The following is a 12,917-nucleotide window of genomic DNA, read 5'->3' as shown; positions in this document are numbered from 1 at the left end:
CAACATAAAGAGTATAATATATAGGATAATGGCTTAAATGGAAACATTGAAAGATAAGTGCTCAAAGTAGAATATCACAAAAGTTTCACTAGTGGTTAAAATAAAATGTTACAGACGAAGAGGGACCTGAACAGAAATTAATCCACAACGATTACAAAGATATTGGTGAGATTACAAAAGGTGAAGGACCAACACTGCCAATAACCCTAAACCCAAAACATGCTGATCCTTTTTGGTAAAACGACGTCGTATGGAAACTACTATATAAACCCATTTCTAAGAGTTTGCACGAAACCTTATTCATTTCTTCCTCTCAGTCGATTTAAGAAACCCTAAAGGAGAGAGTTTCTCCCACAAACCATCCCGCCACCGTGACAAAACACACACAACCCCTCCGGCCACCGCAAATCAAAGGTCCCGATGAGGGAAAATAGGCTCGATCCCCTCCTCTAGACACCCCAAGGCTTCCAAACAACCCCCATTCTGACAATTCAAAACCCAAAATCAACCCCAATGCAACCTAAACCTCCACTATAAAAGGAAAATCTGAGTTTTTTTACCTTCAGTGGAGATTTCCTCACTCACCATGAAGCTACAAAGCCCTAAATATTACCCCAAAAGGTAACTCTTCTCATCCTCTCTCGATTCTTTCCTTTCTTTTATTTGGGTTTTTATGTTTTTTTTATTATTCGAATCCCTCTATTTTCTCTCTATCCTCCTCTTTTTTTCTGAATGGTTTGCATTCTTGATTTATCAACTGTATTTGGGTGAGATGATGAGGTCTACGGGAGTAGGATTTGATTTCTGAATTGGGTAAATTGAATCCCGAAAAAAATGGAGAGTTAGGATTTATTTAATCTGGGATTTGGATTTGGTACTGTGGATGACATTTGGGTTGATTTGGGTACTGTTTTGGTTGATTTACTCGGTTTGATTTACTGTAGATGACGGTAAGGTGATTGAAATGGTGGCCGGATCATCGAGAACGGGCTGGAACAGTGGCGACGGTGCGACTTTTCATCTACTGGGGCGGCGGCGGCTGGATGCTGAAGAGATAAAACCTTAAATGGCTTAGGGTTGCATCATGGGCTAGATTTGGGTCAGTTCAGGTCTCGGGTCTGATCTGGAACTGGGTTGGGTTGACTCTCTTGGGTCGGGTCTTGTATTGGGTTACTGAATGTAACTGGGCTTCTAGGTAGGTATCTGTTGGGCTCATTGGCCTGCAAAATATGTAATAAAATATTTAATAATAATATATAATAATAAATACAATAATTAATATTTATAATATAATAATATTTTTGGTAGACCCGGACAAAAACGAGTGTCTACAACATGTTTATCGAATCTTCACTATATCAAATAACGGAAAAATTGACGAACTAGAAAGGGGGGAAAGATTGTTGAAATAGCGTCTGTTGGAGATTATTTTTTAAGTAGTGTTTTAAAATACAATAGATAGGAGAAGATGTCATAATTATAGTGCATCTTCGCAAAGATTCTGGGATTACAATGCGTCTTCATAGAAGTAGTGGACCCAAAAATATTTTTCAAAGTGGACACATATTAATAACAAAAAAATTTCATATACAGTGGACACCTTTAGTACAATAAGCGACTAACATAAAGAAATTTAAATTTCAGGATGGACACAAATAAAATTTTAGGGTGAGTAACTTTAATAAAATGAACAACTAATATAAAGAAATTCGAGTTCTAGGGTGGACAAGTGCCCACCCTGGGTTCAACATGCATCCGCCAATGCACGGAAAATGTCGTGTCATTCAACCATCTTCCGAAAAATAACATTTCGTCTGACCCTCTTTTGATGACACTATAACTTTCTTCCTACCTGAGAAATTAAAAAAAAATTATGACAACACACTTGAAAAAAAAATCCACTTCTCTACCTGAATGGTTTTACCATCAAAGAACACATAAGAATGTTTCACAGTTCAAACCTTGTTCCAACCATAACAATATATGTTTTAACCCCTATCACTCTCATATATTATGTGTATGTTTTCGTGTAAACAATTAAGATTATTTCTCTTAAGTATTTTCCGTAAAACATTTAATTTGAGAAAAATGTTTTTTAGAAAAGGTGTTAGGATGATTATTTTCTCATATAGAGTGAGTGTTATATTACATTATGAAAGACATCTAGAAGATTTGAAATTAAACTTCTAGAAGACAAACAGAAGACATAACATTTTTTTTTTAAATTTCATACATGCCCGTAAAACTTCGTCTTCCCAAAATGACATTGAAGATGTCGTGTCTTTTAGAAGTCCTCAAAATTTCCCGGAAGTCTTTCATGGAATACTATAACATTCACCTTAAGAAAATAATCACCCTAACACCTAACACCTAACACCTATATGAGAAAATCATTTTTCCCAAAATATCATCCAATCAATTTTACGTATAAAGCGACATAGTTGTTTGCAAAGCTCAAACAAAGAGCCTCACAAATGATATAGATTTAGCAACAAAGGATACATTATAATCATACACTCCAGCATTCAACTCTCTTTTATCATAGTTGTAAAATCTCTTTAAATTCTTAACAGACTCAATTTTCAGCAACTTTATCTGCATAATATTGAGAATATATATATATATATATATATATATATATATATATATATATATATGTTTAGCTGTGTTGAATGGGAATCAAGGGCACTTGTCCACCATATGTTTCGGGGAGCTGGCTCTCGTCTATATCTTCAAGCAACGTTGATTTAAGCTTCTTGTTCTCTACGAATACTATCTGCAATTTCCACACAAAGTAGGGGTGATGGAGAAGTGTTTGTTACTAAAACTTCGAAATATTTAAATAATAATTCGTAAATAAGATTATCGTACGTATTAATCTGAAGCATTTAATTGTTTTTTTTTCCAACTTATTTATAAAAGAGAGAAATGACAATTGAAGAGATTAAATGGAATTAATAGAAAAAAAAAGATGAACAATAACAAGAATTAGTTATAAAAAGTAAACTACAAGGAAAAAATTCAACATGGTCTACTTATATCCGACTGATTTAAACAATTCGTGTTGTCTATGTCGTGCGGGTGCGCTTCTAATCCCGATTAGGACTAATTTGCAGTCTAATCTACCTTATAAACACTTTCCAAACCTCTTGCTCTTTCCATATAGAAAGAAAATAATTTAAGATACAAAATTTTTCTTCAATAATATTTACATGTAATTTACTTTGAGCATTAATTCCTCATTCATCACTTAATTATTTTAAACATATTTTAAGGCAATTTGTAGTGTGAGAAATGAGAAACGTACCTTGTTCCTGTTGAAAAGCCAGCCAACAAATGGCCAAAGAAATTAAAAAGCCAGCCAACAAATGGCCAAAGAAACTTTCGGTGCACATGCAATTAGGTGGCTAAAATTATTGATTTTTTTGGAAATGGTAAAATCATTTTTAGTCATTGTAATTTAGGGTATTTATAAATTAGTCCTTAAGTTTCAACTATAAATACCCTAGCTCATTTAGCTTCAAAATCATCCCAAAGCATTCTAGCTTTCTTCCAATACTAGAAAGAATTTAGAGAGTTTCTTGAGAGTTGTTTTTTCCTTTTTATCAAGAGAGAATTATCATTGTTTTCTCCTTGGTAGATCGAGAAAGGTTGTAATTCCTATTTTCTCATAGTGAAATTCTTATATCGTTGCCCGTGGTTTTTACCCTATATAATTTAGGGGGTTTTCCACGTAAATTTTGTGTCTTCTTTATCTTCATTTTTATTTTCTCAAATTATCAGTTGCGATTTTGCTCTATCCGATAGCCATCTTCCGCAATAATTGGTATCAGAGCTAGATTAGAGTATGTAATATCTACTTACTGTCTTTGTGGTTGCCACCAAAAGGTGGATCCTCCAACATAAGAAAGTAAGAAGTTATTACCCATTCTTTGAAGGTTCCAGAGAACTATTCACGATAGTGAAATAGTGGAAGCTATCCGTAAAAGAAACTATGGCAACGAATTTGATATTGAAAAATTCAATGGGAGAAATTTCTCATTGTGGAAATTGAAGATGAAGGTCATCCTGAGGAAAGACGGTTGTCTACCAGCTATCAGTGAAAGGCCGATGGATTTCACAGATGACAACAAATGGATCGAAATGGACGGGAATGCTATGGCAAACTTTCATCTAGCATTAGCAGATGAAGTATTGTCAAGCATCGAGGAGAAGAAGACAACTAAGGAGATATGGGATCATCTCACCAAATTGTACGAGGCCACATCGCTGCACAATAAAATTTTCCTTAAGAGAAAATTGTACACTCTCCGTATGCCAGAATTTACTTCAGTGACGGAGCACTTAAATACACTGAACACTTTATTTTCTCAGCTTACATCCTTAAGCTGTAAAATAGTAGAACAAGAACGTGTTGAACTTCTACTTCAAAGTCTACCGGATTCATATGATCAACTCATCATCAACTTGACAAACAGTAATGTCACTAGTCTAGTCTTCGATGACGTTGCAGCTGTTGTTCTACAAGAAGAAAATCGACGCAAGAACAAGGAAGACAGACAAGTAAATCTGCATCAAGCAGAAGCATTGACAACGATGATAATGATGAGAGGGAGATCAATAGAACGTGGCCCAAAGCAGCAGTCACAAACATGGTAGATCGAAGTCAAGGAGCAAGAAGAATTTAAAGTGCTACAACTGTGGAAAGAAGGGTCACTTGAAGAAAGATTGTTGGAGTCTAAATAAAAACTCCAACACATAAGGTAATACCACAAACACTTCAGATGATGGAGATACTCTATGCTGTGAAGCGTCAACCACCGTGGAAGGCAGAAAAAAATTTGCAGATATATGGCTCATTGATTCAGGAGCAACATATCACATGACCTCAAGAAGAGAATAGTTCCATCAGTATGAACCTGTCTCAGGAGGATCTGTGTATAGTTGCAATGACCATGCCTTAGAGATCATTGGCGTGGGAACCATCAAATTAAAGATGTATGATGGAACAATTAAAGTTGTTCGAGATGTGCGGCACGTGAAAGGCCTGAAGAAAAATTTATTATCCTACGGATTGTTGGATAATAATGCAAGCAAGATTGAAACACGAAAAGGAATCATGATGGTGTTCTGTGGAGCGCTTGTGGTGCTGAAAGGCGAAAAGATAGATGCAAACTTGTACATGCTGAAGGGAGAGACTTTGTTAGAAGCAGAAGCCTCTGTTGCCTCATGTAGTTCAGATTCTGCAATGCTATGGCATCAGAAACTTGGACACATGTCAGAACAAGGAATGAAAGTTCTTGTGGAGAAAAAGCTACTTCCAAGCTTAACAAAGGTAACACTTCCTTTGTGTGAGAATTGCATAACAAGTAAGCAGCACCGGTTGAAATTCAACACGTCAAATTCTAGAGGCAAAAGTGTTCTAGAATTGGTTCATTCTGACGTATGGCAAGCACCCGTTACATCCCTAGGTGGAGCAAAATATTTTGTCTCATTTATTGATGATTACTCTAGGAGATATTGGGTGTACCCTATTAAGAAGAAGTCAGATGTGTTTTCAACTTTCAAAAACTTCAAAGCGCGGGTGGAACTTGATTCTGGAAATAAGATCAAGTGTTTCAGAATAGTTAATAGAGGAGAATACACAAGCAAAGAATTTGATGACTTTTCATGAAAGAAGGCATCAAAAGATAGTTCACAGTGGCGAACAATCCTCAACAAAATGGAGTGGCAGAGCGGATGAAAAGAACCTTGTTAGAAAGAACAAGAGCAATGTTGAGGGATGCAGGCCTAGAAAAATCATTCTGGGCAGAAGCAGTCAATACCGCATGTTATTTGGTGAATCGAGCTCCATCAACTGCAATAGAGCTTAAGACACCAATGTATATGTGGACTGGTAAACCAGCTGATTATTCAAACCTCCATGTATTTGGAAGTATTGTGTACGTGATGTATAACTGCTAAGAAATTTCAAAGCTAGATCCAAAATCCAGGAAATGTAAATTCTTGGGGTATGCTGATGGTGTAAAGGGGTATCGCTTGTGGGATCCCACTGCCCGTAAAGTGATCATTAGCAGGGATGTTATCTTTGTAGAAGATAAGCTACAAAGAAAAGAAGAAGATGGTAGCGCTGAAAAGTCAGAGACTACACAGATACATGTGGAAAAGGAGTTTGAACAAGGAGATTCTTCTGAAGTAGAACCAGCACATGATGAACAAGAACCAGAGAGTTCTAAAGCTCAAACAACTCGTCAATCAGATCGTGTGAGAAGATGTCCCAATTGGTACTCAGATTATGTTATAGAAGGTAATATTGCATACTGCCTTTTAACAGAGGATGGTGAGCCATCAACATACCAGGAGGCAATAAACAGCTCAGATGCTTTACTGTGGATGATGGTGATGCAAGAAGAAATCGAAGCCCTTCATAAAAATAATACATGGGACCTTGTGCCACTACCACAAGGAAGGAAGCCAATTGGTAACAAATGGGTCTTCAAAATCAAGCGAAATGGTGACGATCAAGTTGAGAGGTATCGTGGAAGACTGGTGGTCAAAGGATATGCTCAAAAAGAAGGTATTGATTTCAATGAAATATTTTCTCTTGTGGTTCGACTAACAACAGTTCAGTAGTTTTGGCAATATGTGCTACATTGAACTTACATCTAGAGCAACTAGATGTTAAAATAGTTTTTCTTCATGGAAATCTTGAAGAAGAGATTTACATGCTCCAGCCTGAAGGTTTTGAAGAAAAAGAAAAGAAGAACTTAGTTTGTAGGTTGAACAAATCTCTGTACGATCTAAAGCAGGTGCCGAGGTGTTGGTTTAAGAGATTTGATTTCTTCATTATGTGCCTTGGATACAACAGACTTAATGCAGACCCTTGTGCTTATTTCAAGAGGTCTGGTGATAACGATTTTGTTATATTACTGTTGTATGTGGATGACATGTTGGTTGCAGGACCCAACAAAGATCATATTGAAGAATTGAAGGCACAACTGGCTAGGGAATTTGAAATGAAGGACTTGGGACCAGAAACAAGATTTTAGGGATGCAAATTCATCGAGACAGAAGTAATAGGAAGATTTGGCTTTCACAAAAGAATTACTTAAAGAAGATCTTGTCACGATTCAACATGCAAGATTGTAAGCCAATTTCTACCCCTCTTCCTATTAACTTCAAATTATCCTCCAGTATGAGTCCTAGCAGTGAAGAAGAGAGGATGGAGATGTCTCGAGTACCATATGCATCAGTAGTGGGAAGTTTAATGTTCGCTATGATATGCATAAGACCAGACATTGCACAAGCAGTGAGAGTGGTTAGTCGGTACATGGTGAATCTAGGAAAAGAGCATTGAAATACAGTGAAGAGGATCCTGAGATACATCAAAAGGACCTCAAATGTTACATTATGTTACAGAGGATCAAACTTACTTATCAATAGGTATGTCAATTCTGACTATGCAGGGGATTTAGATAAAAGCAAATCTACAACAGGATATGTGTTCAAAGTTGCTGGTGGAGCTGTAAGATGGTTTTCAAAATTGCAGTCAGTTATGGCTACATCCATAACAGAAGCAGAATATGTAGCAGCTACACAAGCCAGTAAAGAAGCAATTTGGTTGAAGATGCTATTGGAGGAGCTTGGGCACAATCAAGAGCATGTTTCTCTATTTTGTGACAGTCAAAGCGCCTTACATCTAGCAAGGAATCCAGTATTTCATTCAAGGAAAAGCACATACGGGTTCAGTACCATTTCATTCGTGAAAAGGTGGAAGAAAGAACAGTAGATATGTAGAAGATCCATACCAAAGATAACATAGCAGATTTCATGACGAAGACAATCAATGCTGATAAATTTACCTAGTGTCGATCCTCTTGTGGCCTGACAGAAACATAAGCAACATGAAAGTACAAGGTAGAAAGAATGGTGTGAAGATATGATTGTTCAAATCAAATCTTCAAGTGGGAGATTGTTAAAAGCCAGCCAACAAATGGCCAAAGAAATTGAAAAGCCAGCTAACAAATGGCCAAAGAAACTTTCGGTGCACATGCAATTAGGTGGCTAAAATTATTAATTTTTTTGGAAATGGTAAAATCATTTTTAGTCATTGTAATTTAGGGTATTTATAAATTAGTCCTTAAGTTTCAACTATAAATACCCTAGCTCATTTAGCTTCAAAATCATCCCAAAGCATTCTAGCTTTCTTTCAATACTAGAGAGAATTTAGAGAGTTTCTTGAGAGTTCTTTTATCCTTTTTATCAAGAGACAATTATCATTGTTTTCTCCTTGGTGGATCGAGAGAGGTTGTAATTCTTATTTTCTCATAGTGAAATTCTTCTACCGTTGCCCGTGGTTTTTACCCTATATAATTTAGGGGTTTTCCACGTAAATTTTTATCTTCTTTTTTATTTTCTCAAATTATCAGTTACGATTTTGCTCTATCCGATAGCCTTCTTCCGCAACAGTTCCTGGTTTTAACGTCGATGAAAGGGTAAACAATCTTCCAGGCCGCCATGAATATGTATGGTGCATGGACGATGAACAACTTTCCTAGTCTTTCAGGGTAGTAATCCTGCCATTTTCAGGGAACAAGTCAGTGTTGATTTTTAGTAATAAATGGGAATACCGAAGTGTTTAAACCTGCACTAGAGATAGAGCTGCAAGGTATGCTCGGATGTCGCAGTTTGCATATCCCCAACCTTCAAGGTCTCCTATCACCAAGAATTTCTCCTGTCCTCTAGGCATCCTGATATTTTATAATAAAATCTATCCTTCAGAATTCCATAAACAGTTTTATTAAAAGATTAGCTTTTTTGTTGTTGATAAATTTAGGGTAAATATAAGTTAGTATATATCTATTCAAAGAGTATTAGTTATCTGACATCAAACATTCATATCACCCTACATATATATACGGTGTTTAAACCTGAGATCTCAAAGGATAACAGTAATCCTCTAACCATATAAGTTATTTAATGAATGCATTATATGTTACGGGATAATTTCAAAAGATAGAGAGGTACATGATATTTATAATATGTATATCTAAAAAAGGGTTATAGTAATACAAACACTAGAAAAGTTTAGTAGAAATGATCGACTTAAAATGTACAATAGACATTATTTTTAAAGATATTTCGGGATGAAGTGTGTTTTTTAAAAATTAATAAGTATTTATGCGAAACAGGAAATTGGTTGGCGAGTAATCATCTAAGATGGAAAGGTTAGTTGAAAGGGGAAGAGAGGAAAAGAGAGAATTGTAAAGATGTATGTTATGGGATGATTTTAGAAGAAAGTGGTATTATGTATACCCAAAAAAGATATTTGAATATCAGAAGAATTTATTTGCAAATAAGGATGAACTTAAAGCATGTAATAGACATTATTCTTAAAAATGTTTCGTGATAAAGTATATTTTTCAAGATTTAAAAATCATTACATAATAAGAAATACGAACCAAAACGACCGATGAATATAGTTAATTAAAACAAGAAGTTAGTTGAGAGAGGGAGAGAAGTCTATAGACGTTCGTTTTGAGATGATTTAAGGGGAACCGGAATTGTATTCCCATGTTTAGTTTACGGAAAAGATCATTATCAAGTAATAATTTATTACTAATAATAATATGTTTTTGTTAAAATGGTTGAAATGTCATTATTCTTAGTAATGAACAATTTCCACCACTTTGGACATAAACACCCCTGAAATAATAATTTCTTTCATATGTATCCTTCTCAATTTTTATTTTTCGTACTTTACTAAAAATTATAAACTTAATAAAATAATATATAAATGGTTTAATTTATTAAAATATTAATAAATTTGATTAGTTAAAATTATTTTATTTTTTATTTTTTAATATTTAATATATTAATCATTTTATAATTTTATGAGGTAAAAATGTTATTATTGTAAAAAATGTAATTATTTAAAATAATATTTAATTTTGAGTTGTTAAAAAATAGATCTTATACATTAAAAAATAATATGTTTATCCACTCGAGATCACAATATTATTTTTCATATCATATTATATTTTATATAAATAAATATGATACTTACGAACATTACTTAAAAATATAAGTTTTATAAACTAATTATATTAATTATATGTTAAATGTATTTTTTTTCTTTAAACTTAAATAGTGTAACAATTAAAATATTTTTTTATAAATTTTTATTCAAATACTTATAATTAAATAATAAAGTTTTATTTGTTAAAAAATATATATCACAATGATTATTTGGTAAAATCTGCATCCAAGTAATCTCATATTCCTCCAGTCAAACACTATAATCTTACATTTATGCTAAATAAATCAAACAGGTAATACAACATTACTAGAGTAATATTATATTCTAATAATCTTATTCCTAAAGATAATTTTATATCATGTGAACTAAAAGCAACCTTATAGTATAATTTATATTAATTCACGATGTAATGTATTCTTTAAAATTCAATACATATTTACGCGAAATAGTATAAGAATATGAAGGGAAGAAGAATTTACCTACGATGAAGGATCTACTTACGTCAGCGTAAAAGATTTTTGTTCCTTGCTATGAGACTAAAAATACTTGATGCCTTTACCATGGTGACCCACATTATCATGTATGGTGTGAATTTGTATTCTCAATTCTTATTTTGATATTATTTGCCACACTTATAAGATTTTGTACTTTAATTTTTTTTATTCTGATATCATTTGTGACCCATATAAGATTTTAAATTTTTATTGTGATATCACTCGTCACACATTTAAATTTTAACTTAATTATTATTTTATTTTGAATTAGAAAATAGGGTTAATTATACGAGTGATCACTTATGTTTGTCTTTTATCCACTTTTGATCATTGATTTCAAAATATATAAGATAAGGTTACATTTGTTTTTATTTAATTAAGATGTGGTCATAAATGCCTTTAAATAATTTGGTATAATCACACATTTGATTTCTGTTATTTACATATTCTCTCAATGTAGGCATTCTTTTAATAAATTAAAATTAATTTAATCATCCGATCGAATATGCCACTATCATTGATATCACATGTCATGTCATGTGTCACCATTCGGTTGAAATACTAACTTTATTTTAATTTAATATATTTATTTTTCACCAATTTGTTTTGCTTTGTTAAATTAAAATAAAGTTAGTCCTTCAACTGAATGGTGACACATGGTATCAATGACGCGTGACATCATTCAACCGGATGATTAAATTTATTTTAATTTATTAAAAGTATGTCTAAATTGAGAGAATATATAAATAATAAGGATCAATATGTGATTATAACAAAATATCACGTCACTTAATATGTTAATTGTTAACGACAGTTAACCCGTGGTGACCACATTTTAAATAAATAAAAACAAAAGTGATAATATCTTAATTAAATAAAAGCGAAAGTGAACATATCTTATGCATTTTGAAATCGGTGACTAAAAGTAGATAAAACACAAACATAAGTGGTCATCCGCGTAGTTAAGCCTAGAAATTATTATAATGCACACGATGTCATAAACTTCTTAGAGAAACATAAGATAAAACAATTACCATGCAAATATTTTGTCGAAAATGTAGACTATAAAACCTGTAAATTTACAGAAGTAAATCAAGAGGGGGAAAAAGGAAAGTAAACAAAGAAAAGCAAGTGAGTGTGGACAAGAAATGAACGTACGCTTGAATTCCTCGACGCCGCCCTTATGTTGGAAATGTCTTCCGGCAAGAAGAACACCTACGGGTCGTCCCTTCTTGTCCAAACCTTGCAAGAACATCTTGTTCTGTCGGATCTTGTTTTCGAGTTCGGACGGAGAAATGAAGCCGTTGGGAACAAAGCTTCGTCTCCATTTAAGATACTTCAGGAACATGGCTGACGCTTTCTCCACATCTAGATCTCGAGCTCGTAAAATTCTTCGGAGTGTCGAATCGTCTACTTCCTACAAAATATCTGAATTCATGGCGAAATAGACCCTATGTCGGACCATAATCATGTTGGTAAGGAAATGTAGAGTTTTTATGACCCCTAATTTCATATTTCACACGGTCTAAACTTTGACTATGGTAAAAAAATCACGTTATAGATTAAATTCATCAACACCTTATCGATTAAATTCATCAACAATCAATTAGTCTAATGATTTAATATAGTACAAGTCAATCAAAATCGATAAAAAGCTAATCGGTTTGACCCTTATTTTATTTTTTCAACCACAGTTTTGACATAAGAGAAGAAATCATGATTTCGTCTAAAAATAAGAGATTGCACAAACAGATCGGATTAAACGAAAGCTTCAAGAATAACTATTGAACGAGAAGAAAATTAAGGGGGGGGGGGAATGAGATGGAGAAGCAAAGTGTACCTTGGAAGAAGGATCTTGTGTTTCAACTAAGGTTCTCATACGACAAATTTTGATTTTCTCAATCTCATTGTTTTCCGACCTGTCTTCTTCTTCTTCTTCTTGGTTTTTGTTGGTGCTGTGTGAATTCATCATCACACTTCTCACTCACTGAGTTCTTGTCTAAATTAAAACATGAAAGCTATAGAACTAATCTTTCAACCAAAATTTACATGTCTTTATTGGTGAGGTTGATGGCGACATTGCCGGACAGGGTAGGGTGTGACAGAGTTTTGCTCATTTTGAACTACTTGATTCCAGTTTTATTTAATATTTTAATCTCCTATCAAATATTGAACTAGATAATATTAATTTTCTTTGATAATGTATATTAATGATCGTTAAAGTATGCTTATCTTTTATTTATTTTTTCAATAATCCTAGCTGATTAATTATTTGACCCTATAGGTTAATTATAATATTATTTTGCATTCTACGACACTTACTACAGTATAGGACAAACTCATCACCCTCTTTTTTTTAATAAATTGAAATATATTAGTTTAAT

At 33.5% G+C, this 12,917-nt stretch overlaps 1 protein-coding gene across 1 annotated transcript; it reads right to left on the bottom strand.

The window, feature by feature from the left end:
* Nucleotides 1–2,655: 2,655 nt before the first annotated feature.
* On the bottom strand, nucleotides 2,656–12,512 carry LOC120167064 (phosphatidylinositol transfer protein 3-like). The gene is made up of 6 exons (XM_039176191.1): nucleotides 12,374–12,512; nucleotides 11,692–11,950; nucleotides 11,568–11,604; nucleotides 8,645–8,750; nucleotides 8,469–8,576; nucleotides 2,656–2,779 (listed from the first exon to the last, which is right to left on the bottom strand). The coding sequence occupies exons 1-6, from the start codon at nucleotides 12,503–12,505 to the stop codon at nucleotides 2,660–2,662; spliced, it is 762 nt and encodes a 253-aa protein (XP_039032122.1). The 5' UTR covers nucleotides 12,506–12,512; the 3' UTR covers nucleotides 2,656–2,659.
* Between the last annotated feature and the right edge of the window lie 405 nt (nucleotides 12,513–12,917).

This window comes from Hibiscus syriacus, unplaced genomic scaffold (genome assembly GCF_006381635.1).
Source record: "Hibiscus syriacus cultivar Baekdansim isolate YM2019G1 unplaced genomic scaffold, ASM638163v2 tig00111662_pilon, whole genome shotgun sequence".
In the NCBI taxonomy this organism is placed as follows: Eukaryota; Viridiplantae; Streptophyta; class Magnoliopsida; order Malvales; family Malvaceae; genus Hibiscus; species Hibiscus syriacus.
The sequence above is the reverse complement of the archived record's forward strand: the minus strand, read 5'-3'. Positions and strand labels throughout refer to the sequence as shown.

Coding starts and splice junctions, on each gene's coding strand:
- LOC120167064 (XM_039176191.1), bottom strand. CDS start 12,505: ATGATGAATTCACACAGCACCAACAAAAACCAAGAAGAAGAAGAAGAA. Junction 8,751..11,567: donor TTCGACAAAATATTTGCATG/GTAATTGTTTTA, acceptor ATAAAATATCAG/GATGCCTAGAGGACAGGAGA. Junction 2,780..8,468: donor TCGACGTTAAAACCAGGAAC/TGTTGCGGAAGA, acceptor GTGTGGAAATTG/CAGATAGTATTCGTAGAGAA.